Source organism: Pygocentrus nattereri, chromosome 15 (assembly GCF_015220715.1).
Source record: "Pygocentrus nattereri isolate fPygNat1 chromosome 15, fPygNat1.pri, whole genome shotgun sequence".
In the NCBI taxonomy this organism is placed as follows: Eukaryota; Metazoa; Chordata; class Actinopteri; order Characiformes; family Serrasalmidae; genus Pygocentrus; species Pygocentrus nattereri.
Genome location: NC_051225.1, coordinates 6,652,191 through 6,675,615, shown reverse-complemented (window position 1 = coordinate 6,675,615; position 23,425 = coordinate 6,652,191). Strand labels below are relative to the sequence as shown.

At 41.7% G+C, this 23,425-nt stretch overlaps 1 protein-coding gene across 1 annotated transcript; it reads right to left on the bottom strand.

The window, feature by feature from the left end:
• Nucleotides 1–220: 220 nt before the first annotated feature.
• On the bottom strand, nucleotides 221–23,056 carry dph5 (diphthamide biosynthesis 5). The gene is made up of 7 exons (XM_017701264.2): nucleotides 22,666–23,056; nucleotides 21,214–21,338; nucleotides 15,285–15,393; nucleotides 10,487–10,607; nucleotides 7,232–7,271; nucleotides 3,995–4,098; nucleotides 221–976 (listed from the first exon to the last, which is right to left on the bottom strand). The coding sequence occupies exons 1-7, from the start codon at nucleotides 22,798–22,800 to the stop codon at nucleotides 744–746; spliced, it is 867 nt and encodes a 288-aa protein (XP_017556753.2). The 5' UTR covers nucleotides 22,801–23,056; the 3' UTR covers nucleotides 221–743.
• Nucleotides 23,057–23,425: the final 369 nt, after the last annotated feature.

The window sequence follows — 23,425 nt, the reverse complement described above, 5'->3', positions numbered from 1 at the left end:
GGATTCACTCAAACTGCTCATTATAAATCATACAAAATACGTTAAACATGTTTTTCCACAACTGCGAGTGTTTGGAGGAGCCAAAAGTAGAATGCTGTCTTTTTCTCCTCTTTTTGGTTGAAAATGTTGGAGACGAACTGGAGAGAACACTCGGCAAACCCACTAAAGCACGTCCAGAAACTCAAACCGCATGTTGGACTGGGACTACTGGAAAACCAGCTGGAATAAAACAAATGGCTTTTATTGGAGGGATCAAAGCAACATGACAAAGCCTTGTTCAGGCTGACAATACCATTTTTTCGGGACATAAAAATATGCTCTATGCTCGTATTCATGTTTAAAGCATTTGCATTTTGAAAGCCAATGCTAGTCAGAAGCACAGCTTCAAGTTGCAGGAGAGCTTCACTTTTCAGTGGCACTAAATTTGAGCCAGATGATTTTTTTTCTGTTTCCTCCTCTGTAATTCTGTTATGCCATTTTCTGACACACGATACGCACCAAGGCCTCACATAAAGCTAATAAATTGGCCCTAGCTTGATCGCCGTAATGAACAGAGCCATAGCCTGGCTGGAAGGTGGACTGGACTAGATTTGTTTGACCTGAAATAACAATTATGTAATTTGTGTGGTTTCCTTTCAACTCTGGCAGTGCTGGAGTTCAGACAGACCACCTGATCTAACAGTTTTCCTCACGGAATGTTTATTCACTGAAGCCCAGTGTTTCTTCAGGTTTTTCTGAGGTTCTCAGGAGATGTATGTGGAACTGCCGGTCATTTTTAGGCCTTTTAGACTCTCTGGGCCGCTGAAGAGCCTGAGCATGTCCACCTCGAGTGGATGGAGGTGTCCAGTGATGATCATGGAGTGCAGTGGTCCTCCCAGGTCACACGAAGCCATCTCTCGTAGAGACCCTGCTTGAATGGCCTGGTCATCGGCTCCCACCCGAGCCAGACCCACACACACCGTCTCCTCAGTGATCGCTGCAGGACAGACAGCACACAAATCCAATAAGCTAATCTAGAATTAAATGACCAAACACTTTCAATCAAATGTAATCAGATTTTCATGCAGTCCTTGACAGATATTGTTCTTATTGCCCCTCGGTGCTGACTGAGGCAGATGGCCTAGCCACCGGTCTGTTCTCTCAGAACCTGTGTGTGTGTGTGTGTGTGTGTGTGTGTGTGTGTGTTGCATAACAGCAGCAATTCTTTATCCCAATTCTGCAGCTCCTGAACAAAACACCTTTCTGTGTTTTCTCTGCAATAAACTTGATTCAGGTAATGAGGGGCTTTACTGTGACCTGCTGAGCCAAATCAAGTGTGTCAAATGAAGAAAACACTGCTGTAAATGTGAGAGATTTAGCTGAAAAGCCTTATTTTCACCTACCGTCATTCATCAGGTCTAAGAAACCTAACTAGGGACATAAAAGTGCTTTGACTGGATGGTGCTAACTGAACTGCTTTAATTTCGGGAATGTTGTAATCCTTTATAATCGATTTTAATAAGATTAAATAAAGTGTGCTCATTGTTGGTCAAAACAAAATTCTCAGGCTATTTTTAAATCTAAAAATAGAGCTGCCAAAGTATTAAAATAATCCACATTTGTAAGTCTAGCCCTGTAAAAGCAGTGCATTTTGTTATAGCTATATGAACGGACAAAAAAATGTGTTTATTACCTTCAAAAATAATATTATCATCATATGAGCCTTAACAGTGTTTCAAATTATCACTGACACCCAGAGCAACGGCGGAAACATCTTCCAACCAGTAGCGCATACATACATATACACACACACCAATCAGGCATAACTTTATGACCACCTCCTTGTTCCTATGCTTGTTATCCATGTTATTAGTAGCACTGCTGTGCCTGATCCACTTATACCAGCGCAACACCCACTAACACACCACCACATCAGTGTTACTGCAGTGCGGAGAATGATCCGCCACCCAAATAGTACCTGCTCTGTGAGGGTCCATGGGGGTCCTGACCACTAAAGAACAGGGTAAAAGGGGGCTAATAAAGTATCAGAGAAACAGATGGACTACAGTCTGTAACTGTAGAACTACAAAGTGCAGCTATACAGTAAGTGGAGCTGATAAAATGAACAATGAGCATAGAAACAAGGAGGTGGTCATAATGATATATATGTATATGTATGTATGTTGTATGTATGTATATGTACAGTGGGGCAAAAAAGTATCCAGTCAGCTACTGATTGTGCAAGTTCTCCTACTTAGAAAGATGAGAGAGGTCTGTAATTTTCATCACAGGTACACTTCAACTATGAGAGACAATATGAGAAAAAAATCCAGGAAATCACATTGTAGGATTTTTAAAGAATTTATTTGTAAATTATGGTGTAGGAGAACACCATAAGTAGGAGAACTTGCACAATCAGTGGCTGACTAAATAATTGTTTGCCCCATTGTATATACGTGTGTATTTTATTTATATATATATATATATATATATATATATATATATATATATATATATATATATATACATACACACACACACACACACACACACACACACACACACGCACACACACGCACAGAGTGCCTCCAAGTAGTATTCAAAAAACACTTTCCAAGGAGTTGGGCTTCCTGTCTGCACCGTTGGGAGCATCATCCGGAAGTGGAAGGCTCATGGAACTACTGTTAACCTTCCACGGCCTAGACAGCCTTTCAAAGGCTGACCCAAGGACAACAAGGAGGGAGCTCTGGGAAGATCTCATGGCAGTGGGGACATTGGTTTCAATAAATACCATACGTAACGTACTCCACCGCCAATGGTCTCCATTCCAGGCGAGCCCATAAGGTACCTTTACTTTCAAAGCATCATGTCAATGCATTTCTAAAGTTTGCTCATGATCACTTGGAGGACTCTGAGGCAGACTGGTTCAAGGTTCTCTGGCCTGATGAGACCAAGATCAAGGTCTTTGGTGCCAACCACACTCGGGGCGTTTGGCAAGAGGATGGCACTGTATATGAACCCAATAATACCATCCCTACACTCAAGCATGGTGGCGGTAGGATCTCAGCCAAGGGGTCTGGCCATCTGGTCCGCATCCACGGGAAGATGGATAGCACAGCCTACCTGGAGATTTTGGCCAAAAACCTCCACTGATCCATCAAGGATCTTAAGATGGGTTGTCATTTCATCTTCCAACAGGACAACGACCGCAAGCACATGGCCAAGAAAACCAAGGCCTGGTTTAAGAGGGAAAAGACCAAGGTGCTGCTCTTGACCTTAACCCAATTCAAAACTTGTAGAAGAAGCTAAAGATCAAAGTCCACAAGAGATGCCCAAAGAACCTAGACAACATGGAGAAGATCTGCATGGACGAGTGGGCCAAGATTACTCCAGAGACCTGTGCCATGCCTGATCAGGTCTTATGAAAAAAATGATTAATAGCTGTAATTGCAAACAAGGGTTTGCAATGTTTGTAGTATTTTGGCATCTGTTGATAAATGCTACTCTTGTGGGTTGAATACTACTTGGAGGCACTGTAAAATATATATATTTATATGCTTGTGAGCAACTGGGCTTCAGGGTAAAACTACAGATTTGAAGGGTCAAACTAGGAAATGTGTTAACAGCATTAAAAATAACAACGTTAACGTGTTAACTTTGATGTCACTACTAAAAATCAACAAGCACATAGCATCACTGATGCGAAAGAGGAATCGAAAGCTATCTGACTGCTAATGACACCACTCTGTGGAGTATTTCTGCTTGCTAAATGTTTGTTAGTAACAAATCAATTCCATGCTTTTCACCTAAAAAAAAAAAAAGTTATCGTCTATAATTGACCTGCGACAGATTTCCCGATGTACTGAACTGTATTCTAAAGAAACTAATATAATCGTTGTGAGATCTGAATTACAACCCTGAACACAGCATCACATGAAAGATCACACCATATAAACTCATTTCAACATTGAGTTGAAATTTCTGCATGAAGACACATTTCCTTTCCATATCTCACCCAGTTCCTCTCCTTGTTCTCTGCGGTTCTGCACAATCTCCAGGAGCTGCTCGGCTGCCTGAGCCACGGTCATGAACCTAGGCGGCTCGTAAATCTTACGACCCCTTTAAAGAAGAGACAGAAACACAGACAAAACCCAGAGAGTTTAAAGTGGTGATGAAAACAAAGAGCTAATGGACTGCTTGTACTTGTTACTTGCTCTTATGGAATGTGCTTATGAGACAGATGGGTCATTATGCTGGAGTGCTTGAGCATGATGAGGAAAGCTCCTTGAGCGCCTGAGTGCTGTTAAGATGCTACTAAGCTCTGGGAAGGACTTAACTGTGCATTATGGTGAATACAGCCTCCAGTTTTATAAGTTTCGCTGTTGTCATTTCATGGTCATTTTTTGTTTTTCTTGCCATTGAGTTTGTAGCTGCCTTTTACATTGAGCCAGCTTATGACGAATGGAGCAACAGAAATGGTCCAAAACTAATTTAAGCCTGATGAAAACAATTCTTTACATCTCATAAAAAGTTACTATAATAATAGAGAGGCGATGATATGATGGCCAGCCCTGATATCCAATTTTTAATGTACATATCTGATGATGATACACATACATTTTAAAGTGTGGAGATCTACATGAAGTAGCATTACGGAGAAATACAAAATCTACTTAGAAGATTACAAAAGCAGTAAAGTGAACAGACATAGACATTTTTGCTCAGCCCAGTGTCGTCTATATGTTTCACTCACCTGGAGGACAAACAGGTCACTGATATCTGATATTCATTTACATTACATTTACGGCATTTTGCTGACGCTCTTATCGAGAGCGACTTACAACTTGATCATTTTACACGGGGGGGGGGCCCAAGGCGGTGTTAGGAGTCTTGCCCAAGGACACTTATTGGTATAGTGTAGGGTGTTTGCCAAGGTGGGGATTGAACCCCAGTCTACAGTGTAGAAGGCAAAGGTGTTAACCACTACACTAACCAACCACCAACATATTCAGTGGCGAACTGTGACTTTTCGAGCTAGGCCTTCATTTTAAGCTGGAAATGTTACAATTTTGGTTATGTGGGGAAAGAAATTGCTGATAATGCTCATTTCTGTTTGTGCTCTTTTGTGATTCTAGTGGTATGTCAGCACTGAGCTAACGTGATTCCCACGAACAGTCAGATTATGGCTCGTATTCACAGCCAGCGACATATCTGAAACTTCCAGAAGGCCTAGCTCAGGGGTCAGCAACACGCGTCTTCTCTGCGTCTCCTCCTTTGCAATAAAATAATCTCTGCTGATCGCTCAACACAGTTTTACCAATTAATGGTCTTAAACATTGGAGTTAATGCATAACTGCTAATTCACCCTTTAACCCTAAAGGCTGGGAGGCAGACTGGTGGTCACCATAGCAACGCAATCTCATCTAGCTAGTAGCTATCAAAACATCAAAGAGAAAGATTTAAGACGAATATCGATAATTTGGAGGCAAATTTACTTATTTGCATTTAGTAGCTCTCCAGCTGGTTTACTGATACGTTTAATCTGCAATGAGGAACCGTCAAACACTAAAGTCACGAAGCTGAAGTCACTTTCTCATTCGCCAGCTTCTCATTCGAATTTTCCCATTCCACCTCAGGCACCATTTAAGGTGGAACAGGAAGATTTGTACAAGAAGCTGGCAAATGAGAAGCAACTTCAACCTTGTAAACAGTCGAATGTTCAGAGACATAGTAGTAAAACTATTCCACTTTTGCAGAAAAGTTTCCTGTCTGAGAAAAAGCCGTTATCAGCACATGCTGAGACGTACTGTATTTACAGCCAATATGGTAAAATGGACATGAAATGTTGTGGCTCCCAAGGTAGTCTGGCTTTTGTCGAAAGGACAAAATGTCTCTTCTTAATATTTGGGTTGCGACCCCTTTACTAGAGTGATGATGTATCTCACAAAACTAACGTGTAAGGCCTTCAGTCCAGCTCCTGAAGTCCTAACCAATGGGAGAGCTCACTTGTCTGTATCTACCTAGACACCACAAGAAAAAAAAATTATTTAAAAAGTTATTTCCAACCAAAACTTAATGAAATGAGTATTACTGCGATACTTGCAATGTTTAGGTACAAGCATGATGACTACATTAAACAAAAATGAAACAGAAATGACTTTTTATTTAAAAGAAATCATTAAGCCTTCTCTGAAGGCCCAGAAGGCCCTGAGGGTTCCCCACTTTTAATATTTGTTTGCAGAATTGGTCAAATGGTCAAAATGCTGATTTGCAAATCAAATAGGCAATTAAATAAGTCTGCTGAAGAGCCTCAAGTAGTCAGGTTTAAATGAGAAGAAATAAAGGGAAGAGAGGGAAAATAAAAGAAACTAAATACAGTTTAGTGTGAAAAAATTCACATGTAAAAAAATCATTAACCATCAATGACAGGTCTGTGTGGATATTAACTGAATGTCTGTCTTTAATTAGTCTGTGAAGGACACACAGGTAATGATTTACATTTTTCCTTCCTCAGTGCAGAGTAAAGGTTAGCAACCTCACTCGACAAGCATTTCAGTCTGACCAAAAACCCAGAGAGCACGTGTTTATTCCATTTCCGAATAATGGCACAACTGCGCCAGTAAATCTGGGAGAAATTAGGTCCTTTCCACTCTTGCCGAGGAACGCGGTCTTGGACTTGAGCTCCGACTCCTTCCACCATACGGAGTGGAACATGAAAACCCACTTGGGTTCAGATGAAATGAGATATAAAATTACAGTGCGTGTGCCCATCGGAGGAATAATTATAGGTCACCACAGAGTGAGCAAGGAGTTAACAGCCTTTTAGAAATGCCGAGATACAGTTCACGTGTGCTGAGGTATCAGAAATGTGTAAAATGTGGCACTGGTGAGCTGACGGGTCAAACTGGAAAGCAGGACACAAAGAGGCTGTGTTCAGCTTTTGCCATAAATTAGGATTTTTCTTTGTAAGTACTTGGATAGGAAAATTATAACATGGCAGTTTTTGGAAGCAGCCCAAGTCTTAGTGATAGTAGTTCATGAATCCAAGTCCAACAAACTGCCATATTTTTCTTTCTTCGCCCTTTTTCAGCTCATCTGGGCTCCAGCCAACAGCACATATAAATGTATGTTAAGTGGATGTTTGCAATAAACCTCAAACTCGGAGGCCCTCCTGTGACAACTCCCACAGACAAGATATAAATCAGAACCGCCCTGTTCCTCCCAGCTGAGCGAAATAAAATGACGCTCTTACCTCATTAGATTCTCCATGGACTGCTCTTTGACTTTGATATCTGTAAAACAGAGGAAATATATGATATGAAGTACAGATTAAAGAAAAAACCCACAGGAGGCTATCACAGTGATTGCACCATGGTTAAGGCATGTTGTTAGGCACGACACAAAGCTCTCATTAAACTGCAACTACACTGACAGACCACTTCATTAAAACCACCTCTTTGTTTCTGCACTCACTGTCCATTTATCACACCATATAGGTGCACTTTGTAGTTGTACAGCCTGTAGTCCATCTGTTTCTCTACATACTTTGTTAGCCCCCTTTCACCCTGTTCTTCAATGGTCAGGACCCTCCACAGGACCACCAGGTATTATTTGGGCAGTGGGTCGTTCTCAGCACTGCAGTGACACTGATGTGGTACTGTGTTAGTGTGTGTTGCACTGGTATGAGCGGATCAGACACAGCAGTGCTTCTATTATTTGGTGAATTTAACATCTTGGAAAATAAATACAACATAAAATGCAGCCCATGTAGAAGTTCATGTTTTATTGTGGGCAGTTGTGGGCTGGAGGTTAGGGAACTGGCCCTGTGACCGGAAGGTCGTCAGTTCGATCCCCAGCGTCGACAGTCCATGACTGAGGTGTCCTTGAGCAAGACACCTAACCCCCAATTGCTCCCCGGGCGCTGTGGATAGGGCTGCCCACTAGTGTGTATGTGGTGTTTCACTTCACGGATGGGTTAAATGCGGATGGTGGAATTTCCCCGTTTGTGGGATTAAAAAAGTATCACTTAAGACATTTTTTTCCCAGCATGTTAAATTTAGCAGATAAACTGTAACAGTGCATTAAAATGTACAGTGTGTTCTCTGTAGAGGATTTCACTTACTTTCAATTTGAAAAACAGCAAAACAGTCATTTGACCAGAGGTGTTCAACCTTTAGCACATGACTGTACAGATAAACCTACACTAATCATCATTTCTAACCCTAAGCAGGCAAAAAAAGTGGAGTTTATTGCCTTGAATGACCAGCTGTTCTCTGTTTTTAAGGACAATGGATTTCATGGCATATTTTGCCTGCACATAAAACTACACAAAGTTAAATGATTAGAACTGGATTTTTCATTTTGGTGCATCATTAAGAACAAAGTCCTGTGACGATCTATAAACTAAACTGTCAAACAAAGCATGAATACATTCGTCACATTTGGCCTGTGAGGAGCAAACTGCTCCCCACATCAACAAAGACGGTTGATTTAGCGATCTCAATGGTTACACCAAGAGCCTCTCATCATTGCGTATGGTAATCTGTGTCAGTTTGATGAATACTCTCTCTCTTGTTAGTAAAGGTAACGGCGGATTGACCAATCAGTGAAAGGTGTCTGGTCTGTGATGCTTTATTATGTTTGATGAGTGCATTTGCAGGCTGGGAGGTGAAGCATTTAATCTCCACCTCTACGCTTGCTGTTGAATAATGAGGTTCATAACGCTATTCATGTGCTCTCTCTGACCACCACCCCCACCCGCCCCCCCTAGACTATACCTCCTCAGCTGGGCTGCACCTGGGACCCTTCCCCACCAGCCGCTGAGGGCAAACCAGAGGTGTAGCCTACGTGACACACAAGTATATTCTGTACACCCACTAAGAAAGCACTAGGACAACACGCCCACAGGCCTGAAATGATGACACATAAGAGATAGTTGTCCATATGTAAAGTTTAGAAACAAAGACAAGTACAGAATTTACAAAGCAACACACAAATCAAAAGATCCAATCCTATTTCGGATTTTTACCCCTACCCCTTGTTTTCGAGTGTCATTCAAACCCCATGGAACTGAGTTACAAGGGGTAGTGGTTGTAATCTGCCTCCAGTGATTGCAGAGGAGGGTAAAGTTCAGCGCCTCGCTGCCAGGCTTTAGTTACATTTAGGGAATCACATCTTTAAAGAGGGACAATTATTTATCATCACCCACCCCAAATTCTTCGGTGATATGAAGCTGAATTCAGCTATTCAACGGCTTCTTGATCCAATTTTCCTGATCCACTTTAAATGGAGCAGCAGTTACATTCTGGCGTTTCAGGCATCAGAACTGCCGGACTATTTAAGGTGGAATGGAAAATTTAGCAAGCTAGCTACAAAGACATTAGCATATTATTAACTATATACATTTAAATGACATTAACCCAAGATAATGCAATGGTTATCGTAATTTTTTAACAGAAAAAAATCATTCCTTTGGTCACTTGTGCAGGTATTTTAACATTTTTTCTTTTTTTCCCCTCATAACACTTTGGAGTGTGCCTGTGAAAAAGCTCAGGTTGGAAGGCTATGTAGCCCCAACACTTCAACCTACCCCTCTATCTCAACAAAAATCAGGACACCACGAGGGGTGAAATGGGATTGAGCCCAATTCTGGACATCCACAAACATAACACTCCCTCTTTTCCAATTAAGATGGCTCAGAAACTGGAAACCAAACCTCCTGCTTGTTTGGAATGAAAACCTGCAGCCCTTTTTGTGTAAGACACACTTTGACCTACACAAAACACGTGAACGGCATATTCAAATTTGGCCGAAGCGCATTGAGTTTGCACAAATGATCTTCACTTTCAATGGTCACGTCCATTTGAGACTGTGTCTGGGGGGGTTGCATGTGTTGGGAAAGCTAAATCTCCACCACACACCAATAAACCTAAATCATCATTCCCCCCTGCAGACCATCTGCCTCCCCCAGGTACCGAACCCTGCCAGAGAGACACACTTGCTCTTTCGCCCCTTTGTGTGTCTGAATTAGACCGCTTTAATGTGCTGCACCCCGGGGACGACGAGCAAGGGAAATGCCTGCTTGCAGATCTGGGGGGAACCAGCAGAGCACGAGGGGCTGCCGTGTCCCCAGAGTGGCGTCTGGCTTTGACATGTTCATTGCCAGGGTGATTGGCGCAGACGCTGCAGAGGTCTGGAGGAATATGAGAGCCAAGGGACCCACCGGAGAGACGGGCCACGTGTGAATGTTTATGACCCCATCTTTACGGCGTGATTTTGAGTGTACGCTGTTTGTGAATAGCGACATTGTCATAATAAAACATAATAAAACCTCAATTTATTAATTTGCCCTCTAAATTGAAAATTTCTTCAAGAACCGACAAGAATTACTTATAAATGTATAAAATGTACAATAGCAAACATCAAAGTTTAGACATTTATTCTCCTATAAAGTTAAGATTTCAGACATTCAAGATTGTGTTACAATATAAAGTAAAGTCATACGCACCCAGTAGACACAGCGTGTGCATGCCCATGTCTCTGTTCCCCTTGATCTTATCATAGAAGCTCTCTGGTTTCCAGTTGTCCGTCCAGAACACAATGGACACAGTCTCACCAAAGCTGTATAGCTAGAAAAAACATCAATTAAAAAATTAAACAAAGCATGTTGTCGCTGTTGAGACAAAATGTACCTCCATTTCTGTCGTTATTTGGATTTGAACATTTTAGAAACACAAGCTGCACGTTATGCTGTGTGGAATTATTATTATTATTTTTTTGGACACGCAAATCTGATCTTTTCAAATCAAACCTGAACCACTTTCACATGTGGTCCTAGACTGGATATGTATCCGATTTGTGGCCATGCGACCTTAACGTGATGCTCAGATCGGAATACATGTGCTTTCTTTCAACTGTGCATGCGGCATCATTCAGCATTACCATGGCAGCAGCGCCGAACAGACATTAAAGTGCTAGTTAGGACTCCCCCAATGGCATCCTACCCAGCCAGAGAGAGCGAGGCCAATTGTGCTCTCTAGGACTCCCGGCCACAGATGGCTGTAGCATCACCAGGGATCAAGCTCACAATCTCCTGATGTTAGGGCTGATGGTTTTAATACAGGCATGCTTTTGCTGAGATTCAAACACCTCTGTAGGGTCTAGTAAAGCTTTTAAACGTCACAGTAAATGGAGGTGTAATGAGACTGATACCAGCACTAGCAGTGAATGGCACCTGCAGGAAGTTAAATCTGACACTAGTATCAGTGCTGCGTCACAGGTATCGGCATTAGTGCTGGTATCAGCTGTTAAAAGTGATATGCGTGTGTCTGTAACTGTCCCTGAGCTGCGGTGTGGTCATTGTTTCAGTGTCTGTAATGCGCTGCAGTTCAGGTGCATGTTTAGCGGGCTCTGATTGCTGCAGCAGATCGGTAACACAACACGCCTCAGACAGGTGCTTCCTGTTATTCAGCGAACATGACATCACTCGCAGCTCTAGAGCAGACTCTGTGTTTGGAGCTCCAGAGCCGACGGCTTGCCTCCATACAGCTGACACAACAACAACACACTCTTCTGCTAGCAGCTACTGTTTATCTGATTGACTCTGATTGACTTTTTAAAAAAATGCATGTTGTTTAATTACTAATCATAACCACATTTTGCTTAGAAATGTATAGCATGAAATACACATACGCACACATAATCTAAGCCACTTATCCTTCTGGGTCACAGGGGGGAGGCAGGAAATACCCTGGACTGGCTAGTGTGATATCATTTTAAGTGATACTTTTTTGATCCCACAACCACCTCCGCATTTAACCCATCCGTGAAGTGAAACACCACATACACACTAGTCAACACACACACACTAGGGAGCAGTGAGCACACTTGCCCCTATCCACGGCACCCGGGGAGCAGTTCTGGGTTAGGTGTCTTGCTCAAGGACATCTCAGTCATGGGCTATCGGCCCTGGGGATCGAACCGGCAACCTTCCGGTCACAGGGCCAGCTCCCTAACCTCCAGCCCACGACTGCCCCTAATCAAAAATGTTGTCATATTGCTGACTAGCTGAAGAGTGGCTTAATGTGAAATGGTCGATCACAAACTTGTCAACTCCGATTTCTTTACAGTGGTGTTGATAGGAACCAGGGGTCACCAGGTCTTCAACATAAATACAGCCATTTCATTGACTCTCCAAAATGACCCACTGAACCTACGTGAGCCTTCTGAGTTTTCTGTAAAATAGTAGTAAACCTAACAAATATGTTGTCGCTGTCCAAAGAAAAACATCTCCAAAATATTAACTTTACAGGAGAAGGCAAAAACTCTCTTTTGTATTTTTGGAGCATTTCTATTCATCATGAAATTTTCATCATGAAATTTTCACATAATGTAAAGAGGAGCTGCTGAGCTCAAACGACGCAGAAAAGTAAAAATTGCCAAAAAAACGAAGATACATGTTTTTCACTGGACAGCGACGATATGTTTTCTTCGGGGACTATTTTGCATTGCAATGCTGTTTATGTAACTCTGTGCCTTTAAAAATTTCCTTTTATACTAAAATATTATGTCAATGATATAAAATCTTTTTTATATAATATATTACAAATCATAAAACAATGTTTCAGTCATCAGGCAACACTGGGGATGTGCACTCCCACAAAATCTGATATGAGTATCTGCAAACACCTAACCGCAGGGACGGGGGGAAATCAGCTGAAACGAACGCAGGGCCAGTGGGTTACTCTTGTAGGTGACAGTACAAGTGTTTGGAGGCCGAAAAATCAGTATCACAAAAAGGAATCCATTCAAAAATGTGCTCTATCTGTTTGTCTTATTACTCAAAAAAAGCCAAGGGGAGCTTTTGTGGTGAATGAATAAGATGAGCTCAAACTACAGCTAACAGGTACAACACTGGAAGCTGATGAGGACTTGTCTTCTACATGGGGTCTGTTCTTCTCAGTGGATGATGTGGCAACATATAAGTTTGTCAGAAGCTATGCAGTCTCTGCCTTCTCAATCACCCTCACTTAACCTTGCAATCAAAAGAGAAGTGTAAAAGAAGTGAAGAGTTGTGCAGGCCTGGTTTAGATGCATTAAACTCTTCGGACGTCTGGTTCCCATCACCAAAACTGTTCAAGTGCAATGGTGCATTTCACATCAAACCACTCTAAAATATTTTGTTTACACCTTAATCTAAGACACGCAGAAACATCCTTCTTGAATTCATGCAGCAGAATTATATAATGCTATGCAATAAATTTGTCCCCCACACAGAAACGAATTAATGTATGACAAAAGACTTTGGCCCAACAACAGATGCTTCATTGGAGAGACAAGCAGAAGCAACACATACTTGTAAGAGCTGGAGGAGATGCACGCTCATTTGAAAGAAGCCCATCTGGGTACAGACGTTCTTTGATGAGAAAAGCAAAGACCTGCCGTTCTGTTATTGCTTGCCGGCTGTGCTTTGTATTGGGGATCGCAGCAGATCGCCTCCAATTAGCATCTGGGCGAGGCGTACTGATGGCCCTGCTAGGCTAACACTAACCCAGTTAATCCCAAAGAGGCCAAGTGAGCCGGTGGCACTTTTAGCAAGCAGAAGGCCTGTTGTGCTGCTCCAGGATCAGTTTCTACTGCAAAAAATCTGCAAACTGTAACAACTAAGCAGCTCTTAGGTCAGCAGTAAGTGGCACTCCGTCAAAGCCCAAGCGTGCAGAGCCACTGGCCGGAGGCAGAGTTGCATGTGGGAGCAGATGGGCCTCAGTGTGCACAATACTGCTCTGACAGCTCAATACACGGAACTCTTATTGATGGACTCGCCCTGAGATCTGGGACTGCATGTGGCTACGCTTCTTTTTCCATTCATACACATTCACGCTCCGCCTGCAAGCCACTCTCACACAGGAGAGGCTGCCGTTTGATCCCTTTCACCAGAGCAACAGTGCTTGATGGCTCACTTATGGTTTTTGTACATTTAAAAAGAGACATTATTCATCAAAGCACATGCAAATTCCAACCACTGTTTTATCCTTCGTCTACCTCATCTTAGACGTCTCTGTACAGTCAAACTCGTGTCTGGTAAAAGTGGGTGTAAATTTGTGTGTAATAGTTTAACACCCCCCAAAAAACACTTCATTTGGGGTTAACCATATATATGATCAATATCGTCTATAATGCTCAAAATACAAAATAACAATATTATTAATAATCTGTGCACAGCAATACATACATATAATAACAGCAACGATACATCTTTGTTATAGTTGTTGTTTTCATTGACTTAAAGACGTTTTTTATATTTCCTATTTCGTAATTGTAAGTTCACTGCATGACCACAAACTCCACTTACGAGCGCAGTCATTGGCTAAAAAGCTGCTGAATTCAGTCGATACATTAGCTGCCTCTTCTGCATTTGTTTGAATTAGGGTGTGCTTCATGCAAATGATATACAAATGAGGTGCTGCTAGGCTGGCGCTTGATTTCACGCACTGAAGCTGATACATCATTCGCGCTCAAACGCACCACATTGTACAACAGTTTTAAGAATCACACAGAGTAGTTTGGACGTTGTTAAAAGTGGATTAAACTTTCCTTTATGAAACTCTGATGATTAAAGGCCATTATCAGCGTATTTTTATCTATAAAGCCTTTGCGTCATTAACCGCCATTTTACTGTTTACATTTGCTGTGATGACCTCAGCACACAAGGACAACAGCTCCTTCAGTTTGAAATCATTCCAGCTAATGACCTCCTGTTCTATATTTTGCGGTAAATTCAAGGTTTGTTACCTGCAAAAAAACAAAACAAAAAAAAAAAACAAGAAAATTAAAATAAAATAAAAATGCTGGACAGTGTAAATGGTAGAAATTTTCGAACTTTCGAAATGGACCGGCTTCTGTTAAATAATTAGCCCTCCCTATAATTTCACAAGAACTGTAACAGGTCTTGTGGCAGGCAAAGTTAATATTTCCAGGGTTTAATTACCAATTCACTAATTAACCATTTCCCTTTCAGAATTTCACACAGGTAAATTTGATGGTAATTTTACAGGAATGGGTTAACTGTGAACACAAGCAAGAGTCAAAGTTCTGCGACTCCTAAGTGGTTATTTTCTCCTTTTTCAGGCAGGTTTTTGGTTTTCGTGTAAGTTTGAATGACGCAGAGCCTGAAAATGATGGTACACCAGATTTTAATGCTGCATTAATGTACCTGAATTTTAAGTGTGCAAGATGCTTTACATCTACAGAAAAAAGAATGAGCTGTTACCCTCATGCTTATGAGGAGGGTCTTAATGAAGGCCTACCTGAAGTCCACAGCAGCCCACTGCGTTCAGGATGGAGGCGTTATGGATGACCCGGTACTGTATCCCAGCATTCACTGCTCTCAAGACCAAGTCACTGTGAGTTGTTGCCCTGATGGACGGACAGACAGACAGCAAAAAGTAATCTAAAGTAAAGTTCTCATTTACGTAAGTAGGAAAGTCAACATGCAGAAAAACAAAAACATTATTTTCCTCCTGATTCACCAGAAAACTTTTTGCCAAATTTGACTTCACGATGCAAAAAAAAGAAAAGAAAAAAGAAACGAGACCAAATGTTTAGTCCTTGGTATCGAAATATATCATTAAACTTTATTAAACCCAAACATTCTTCAGAGACGGAAAATAAGAAGCAACGCTCCACATGAGTCCCTTGTGTGGTTATTGGGCAAGAAAAATGCTGAGCCAAACACTCAGCAGACCCCCACACACCCGCCACTTCAGTTCGAGTAGCGTGAGCAGAACAGAAGCTGAAACCAGTCCCTCCTTGCAGAACATTCCATGTTTACGTAGCGATCAGGACATATTCCTGTCCTCACAAGACTGATGACCAAAGCCCTGAAGCAGACGGTGAAACCTCACTTCAGGGTTTACGCTTGACCACATGAACTCAGAATGATTTCCATTATTTGTCTTCCATCTGAGCGCAGGTCTGAGGAAAGCATGTGCTGATGGTGGTGGACTGCACTGACAGCACTGTGGTGGGCAGGCACGTCAGCTATTCACTCAAAGCACGCACTCTAATGAGCCATGATGGAACTGGAAACCTTAAAATGAGCTGGAAGCGATTTCACTAAAATGAAAATGAGGGAAAACAATCATTTCAAATGCAGTGCAATTTAGGGGAAACTGTTCAATAACATCTGATGGGAAAAACTGAGTGGAAGTTTGTTCTCAGGAAATGACTGTGGTAACTTTACATCACAAGACTCCCGGACAGGGCTGCGCGATACTGACATAAAATGTGATGTTCGATAAACCTGTCGGATATCATGATGACGATACGAGAAACGATCAATTACTATTGAAATAATGTGTCCCTGGCTGGATGTAATCAGGCAATTTTTTGGGATGTGGCTCTCTTTAAATCCCTCTTTAAAAAGTAATGAAATACTAACAACTACTTACATCAGAACTGCAAGCACATGAAGGGCTGAGGAACAGTCAGCATTACCTCAACAGCTTTTTCTATAAAGGATACAAAACCAAATAAATATATATTTATTTTTTATACTGCCACACAACAAATACATATCTTGTTTTGCTTTTTTTTTTGTTCAGTTATTCAATATTGTGGCATCAGACACGCTGGGTATTTAGTTTAAAAATAACAGTGAGTGTGTTCACCTGCGCTCAACACTCCGATCATAATCAGATTTCTGCAATTATTTCTTAGATCAGAGTAAGGTCTAGAAATCGGATTAAGAAATCTGATAAAGAGCTGGATTTTAGCTCAGTAATCCGATTTCTCAGTGCATGTGGACTCTTACTCTGATTTCTTTCGGCTAACTCAGTCTGCAAATGTGTGAAACAAACAGCGGTACTGGAAATATGCAAGCAGCGCTGCCGAGAGAGGCAGGGAAACACGTAGTGCGGGGCTGAAACCAAACGCATGTCTGCCGAAATGAAGGATTTAAATATTCTTCATCTTCTAGATGATGCCTGTTTATATTTTCAGGTAAAGCTGCAGCATGAAGTTTGAGTTTTACATTACATTTACGTCACATCCTTTCTGTGACTTTATTGGCTGGTTGTAAAGCAGAAATCTGATTACTGTCTGACCCGGAGTTTCACTGACATCTGATTACTCAAGTGCATGTAAACGCGTAGATTGGTTGGCTGTAGTTGGTTGTTTGGTCGAATAGTTCAGGTTCAGCAGGTTCAGTCCTAGAGCAGAGAAGCAGGCTTGTAATGGTTTGTGCCGGTAATCTAGTGACGTCTCTCTGGTGCTGCATGTACAGGGTAATAAGATCTGTTCTGTCATCGCCGCTCTAACAATGTGTTTATTGTGGAAACTCATATCGCGATAACAATAAAATTACAATTTATCGTGCAGCCCTACTCCCCGATAGGGAGGTTGTTTACTAATTCCATGATCTTTTATGTACGGTTTTGATGGATTTGTGAGGGACGTGTTCTAGTGCTCAAGCACTTGATTACATTTCATCACAGGCAAACAGAAAACATACAGACCAACAACTTAAATGCCAATTTCTGTGTTTTAACAGAACTGGAAATGTGAAGGTTTCGTGTTCTACTTCTACTCCAAACCATGAGTGCCTTGTCAAAGACGTGACTGAGAAAGCAGAGATAGTGGGGCTTTTGTTCGAAGCCTGAACCCATACCTGCGATTCTGAGGCCAAACCTGACCAGGCCTGACTGGTACTGCTAAATCTGAAACCCAAACCCGACCTAATGCCGCACTATGAGCTACAGGGTTAAGAGTTTGAGTGCACTGACAGAAAACAAACCAAACAAAGTCTACACACTAATCTGAAAGCAGAGCTTGAGCTGGGGCCGGCACTGATTTTGAGGGTCCATACTGTAAACTGTCTTGTATTTTAATCTTTTCCTCCAAGATCCTCTTAAGAGTATTTGTGTAATTTGTCACAAGTCGAAATTACATTTTTTTCCTAACCGTTTTCCAACCTCTTTTTAAACCCTTAGAATTAAACAGGCTGTTCTTGTCTGTTCATGACAGACATATGTAAATGATCTCTGTTCTGATTGGCTACCTTGCACTGTGTCTCATTCAAAAAGCAGTCCAGGCTGAAACACAGTGTATAAATTCAGGGTGACTAGGTGGGGCTACACTCTGTAGGCTGAACAGGTGGATAGATGTAAATGTTTTGGGCTTTGCGACTTTACAGAAACAATAAGTTCAAAGTGAGCTCTTTTTGCAGCTTAGCTTCCATATATCGCTGCTGTCTGAACAAAACCTCGTATCTCCAAAATGGGAACTTCACAGGAGAAGGAAAAAAATGACTGTACTTTTCATGCAAGTCAATGGAACCAGAGGTTTTTACAAGTCATTTTGGGTCATTTCTTTTGGTCCGTTCATCATGAAATGTACACACAGTGTAAAGTGTACCATGTATTTTCAAATTATGTCAAAAACTGAGATATAAGGTTTTGTTCCGACAGCAGCGATATGGTCTGCATGAACTGGGATACAACTTAGAACTTTAACACTTTACATGCTACATCAATCTCCTGTGTCAGAAAGGCAAGGAAAGGTTTTCTGAGATCCGGCCCTTTACAATGACAGCGATGGCTAACAGGTAGTAGTTACTGAGGGACATCAAGCGGTATGTGAAAAGCGTTTGTGGGTTTGATTTCATTCTGCTCTGTTGGTTGAGCTCGTGAACTGTTTTACTGTTGCTCAGACTTCTCATTTGTTAGCTTTAACATTATATTTTAACCCAAAACAGCTTTGACAAACTCTAAAATGTTCATTTCAGCAATGTAACTGGTAAGTACATGTAACAGAGTAGTATAATAGTCAGGCATGTTTAGCCATTTGGATCCTAAATAAGAACAGGAAAGGTAGGAAAACAAACTTATTGCATAAAATGCTGATTTCATTTGATACGGCATGAATGTTGCAGAAACAGAACGTATGTTACAGAGAACCTCATCGCATTTTGTGGGCAGGGCAATTCCCTTCACACAAGATGAGAAGGAAAGTTCAGATTATAAAATCAGTGTTTGGGGTCAAGGAAGGCCTGTGTAGCGACTGTGCTTCAAGATTTCCCAACAATCTGTCACTCAATCTCACTAAGAATATACTTTCACTTCTGTACATTCAGAAAAACACAACATATATTTAACACACACACACACACACACACACTCACCGGCCACATTCAATTGCTTGTTAACACAAATAGCTAATCAGCCAATCACACGGCCACAACTCAATGCATTTAGGCATGTAGAGGTGGTCAAGACAACTTGCTGAAGTGCAGACCGAGCATCAGAACGGGGAAGAAAGGGGATTTAAGGGACTTTGAACGTGGCGTGGTTGTTGGAGCCAGACGGGCTGGTCTGCTCCAACTGCTGATCTGCAGGGATTTTCACGCACAACCATCTCTAGGGTTTACAGAGAATGGCCCGACAAAGAGGAAATATCCAGTGAGCGGTCAGTTGTGTGGACGAATATGCCTTGTTGATGTGAGAGGTCAGAGGAGAATAGGCAGACCAGTAGAAAGGCAACAGGAACTCAAATAACCAACCAACATCTCTGAGGAACGTTTCCAACACCCTGTTGAAAGTCTGCCACGAAGAATTAAGGCAGTTCTGAAGGCAAAAGGGGGTCCAGCCTTTTACTAGCAAGATGTACCTAATAAAGTGGCTGATGAGTGTATATTTATTATACTATTCAAGTATATTATTATATTTATATACCTAATTGTACAATGTTTTCACTAAAAAGCTAAAAGGTAAAATCATGCATCTCAGCAATTCAAGGTTCTGGATGAGGCCTGTTCCAGCATTTTCCTGCAGTGAAGGCCGCAAAAATGAATAATATGGAGAAGAAGGGAACAGAGAACCTGCACACGCTGCCTGCCAGTGGAAGAAGCGTCACACACTGATGTCATTTTTGCATCTTGGTGAAAGAAGAAATCTAATGAAGTTCTGGTGCGTCACGGCATCAGATGATAGATCATTTTTAAGGTAGCATTAATAAAGGTAATGACGCTGTGCTTCCTCAGTGCCCCGGTTTTTTGCCTGGACTATTTTGGTCTTTCATCTCTTTAAATTAAACCAAAAGGGCACCTGACACAGTACTGTAAAGGTTCGAAAAGCTCATTAACAGATAATTAATGTATCTGTGCTACTTCAGTTTTTTGTTCCTTCAAATCAATGTAAAGCACACAGCGCATAACAAGCACTGAAGTTATTCAGGACAGAACCGTGACTATGAGAGTAGGGCGTTCAGTTTGAGCCATAAACGAATAAACAAAATTCGGTTGAAATACGGGACAAAAGCACCTCTGTGGTAATTCTGCTAGCACCCCTAGGGGATTTCTAATTGTGTATTAGCTCTAAGCTAACGCTGGTGCATATGAACATGTTTTGGCCATTCTAGTCTAAATATGGACACAGCATGTAAATGAAGTATTTATTTAGCTTGTAAAAGATTATCATATATTTGACCTTGTATGTCGCAGTTTTGCAGTGACTCTGTCAGCATACAGCTGCCGGCGCTGTAACATCTGACGGAAACCTGGTTAGACAACAGCTTCTATTGAGTCAGTGACATATCTAGAACCTGCAGGAGGCCAACCCTTGCTTATTATAATGTGACTGGTTGTTTCCACTGCCGTTAGGATAATTAGGTTAGTGGTTATTCAGACATGTGGCCTTCAGAATCAGTCCGACCCAAAATCAAAACGTTATTGATGAATTGATTTCACTGTCATTTCCTAATTATGTTGGTAGATAACCTAATATGTTGGGCCTTCAGTCCAGCTCCTGAAAGTTGAAACAATGGCAGAGCTGGCTTGGCTGTACCTGTAAAGCCGTCTCTGACAAAAAAATGATCTAACTGGACAGTAGTCCACTGGACGTTTCAAGATTTTAAGCCTTGGTTTCCAACCAAAAACGAACAATGACTAAATGACAATGACAAAAACTACAATACTTGCTGAGTTTAAATGCAACATGTTGCCTATGTATTAGAATCATGACGATTCTGAGAAATAATTAATAACTAAAAATTATTAGGCCTCATCTATAGTCAATAATAACTGAAAATCAGGACTGCTGTACTGGTGTACAGATATAGATGATATACCACCCAGCACTATATAGACTGATGGCTCTTATAAAAAACAGATAGGCTGCATGGAGCTGAGAGGTAACAGCAACAACCCAAAACGGCAGCACTGGTGAGCTGTATCCCACTTACCCGAATGGATCCCCCACCACCAGGAAAGCAACGTCACTGACATCAGCCCCCTTCAGAATCTCATCTGCCTCCTGCTCTACCATGTCTCTGTCTGCCAGCAACAGCTCACGGCCATAATACTCCTCCTGAACAGATGCACACAGCACACAGTCAGACAATAAGCACGTCACTGTTTATGAGCGTGAATCTAGTAAGTCTTTATTAACTGTTAAAATCATCATAAATACCAAGCCTGCACAATTGAGAGAACATTGCAGGTACACTACATGTCCAAAAGCCCTTATAATGAGCGATCAGCTACTTTTCTGACGAGTGTTCACACAGCTTGTCTAATTTCCCTAGAAAAGTACTAATAGAGCTCTGGAGCAGCTGCACATGAGCCTAAGGTTACAATGCCCAACATGGGGGCATTACACCCTCAGCATTGGGCTGTGGAGCAGTGGAACTGCTGCTCTGGAGTGATGGAGCACCTTTGGAGTGAGTTGGAGTGTAAATACTGATCATCCAACATCAGTACCTGACCTCACTAATGCTTTTGTGGCTGGATGCAATCAAATCCCAACAGCAAGTTTCCAACATCAGGAGTAACGCCTTCCCAGAAGAGAAGAGGCTGTTACTACAGCAAAGAGGGACAAACTCCACATTAATATCTTTGATGTCAGGAGGAAAACTGGATGAGCAGCAACTTTTGGACATGCAGCGCATACTGCAAAACAGTGATGCACCCTTGACGTGAAAAAGACCAAAGAGAGAAGCAGCATCATTCTGACCAAAACAGTATGTATGATTATTTAATATCTTCATTGAAAACCTTACTGATAAAACCATGCAATTATGTAAATTTGCCTATTCCATCGACAGCAGTTTAGCTCCACCCATTCACGCTGAAGTTACAGTGTTTAAACCTGGATTGATTTTTAATGAAGGGCACCCAATCAGAACAGAGATTATTTACATACATCATCTGAAAAGGAAAGAAACACAAGAGTTGGAGGAAATGATAAGCAATGGTGTGACGGAAAACTGAACGATGACTTTTCTTTTCCATTAAAAATGAGAAAGACAGGACATTATCAGTGGATCTCAGAGTAGGAAAACAAAAAGGCACTGAAATCAAAACGGCTGCTTTATTCTAAGGGGTGAAGGCAGGTTAGCAAATGGTCATGTAACATGAATTCTGATTGTTCTGGGTTCATGAAAGTGGACTTCAAGGGGGAAACTGGCCTTAAGTACATGGAAATGAACAGCGTGTGCTCTTTAAACTGAGAGTGAGCTCGGAATCTAATGTGGCAGTGAGTCGAGACACATGTGCAGCCCCGAGACCGCAGCAGGCTTCTTCTTCGAATTCTCCCGTTCCACCTTAAATGGTGCAATGTTGAACCATTTAAGGTGGACCGGGAAAACTGTAGCTACAGGGCTTCTTTCATGCAGGTTGCAGGCGCGTTTACCCACCAGAGCTTCTTTCCCCACAGTCAGGATGGACGTGTAGGCTTCCAAATAAACCCGACTACATCCTTTGATTACTTCTAATCCTTTTACCGTGATGTCCTTCGCGTCACCGAGACCAAGACCGATGAAATACAGCATTGGCGAGTTAAATGAGAGCAGCTGGTCACTCCTGCTGCCTTATATGAGCTTCAATGCTAATGCTAACAGACTGACTGCTGGTTATTATTCCGCGTGTGAGCTCTGCTGTCAAATCACATTCTCCCAGAGACGGGTCGAGTCTCCAGAACCTCTAAAACAGTTTGCAAAACTTTTACAACCGTATAAATTTATTCCCGATTTCCACTCAGTTTCCACGTGTTTCTATGCAGGAGCAACCGGCATTCGACTTGCAGTAAAAACAGTCCTCGTTTTACGACACTCTCTGTTGGGCGCGTTCTAATCCATGCGCTGCACACTACACACTATACACTATACACTACACACTATACACTATACACTACACACTACACACTATACACCACACACTACACACTGTCAGCGTTTTTGCTGACTTACGCAGGACACACACGTGCAAAAATCAGAGGTGGACGAAGTACACAAATCATGTACTTGAGTTAAAGTAGAGACACCCCAAGGTAAAATATTACTCCAGTAAAAGTAGAAGTCCTTACTCTAGACCTCCACTTGAGTAAAAGTACAAAAGTATTTACCTTCAAATGTACTTAAGTATAAAGGAAAAGTACTAAAAGAGTAATTCTGGCTC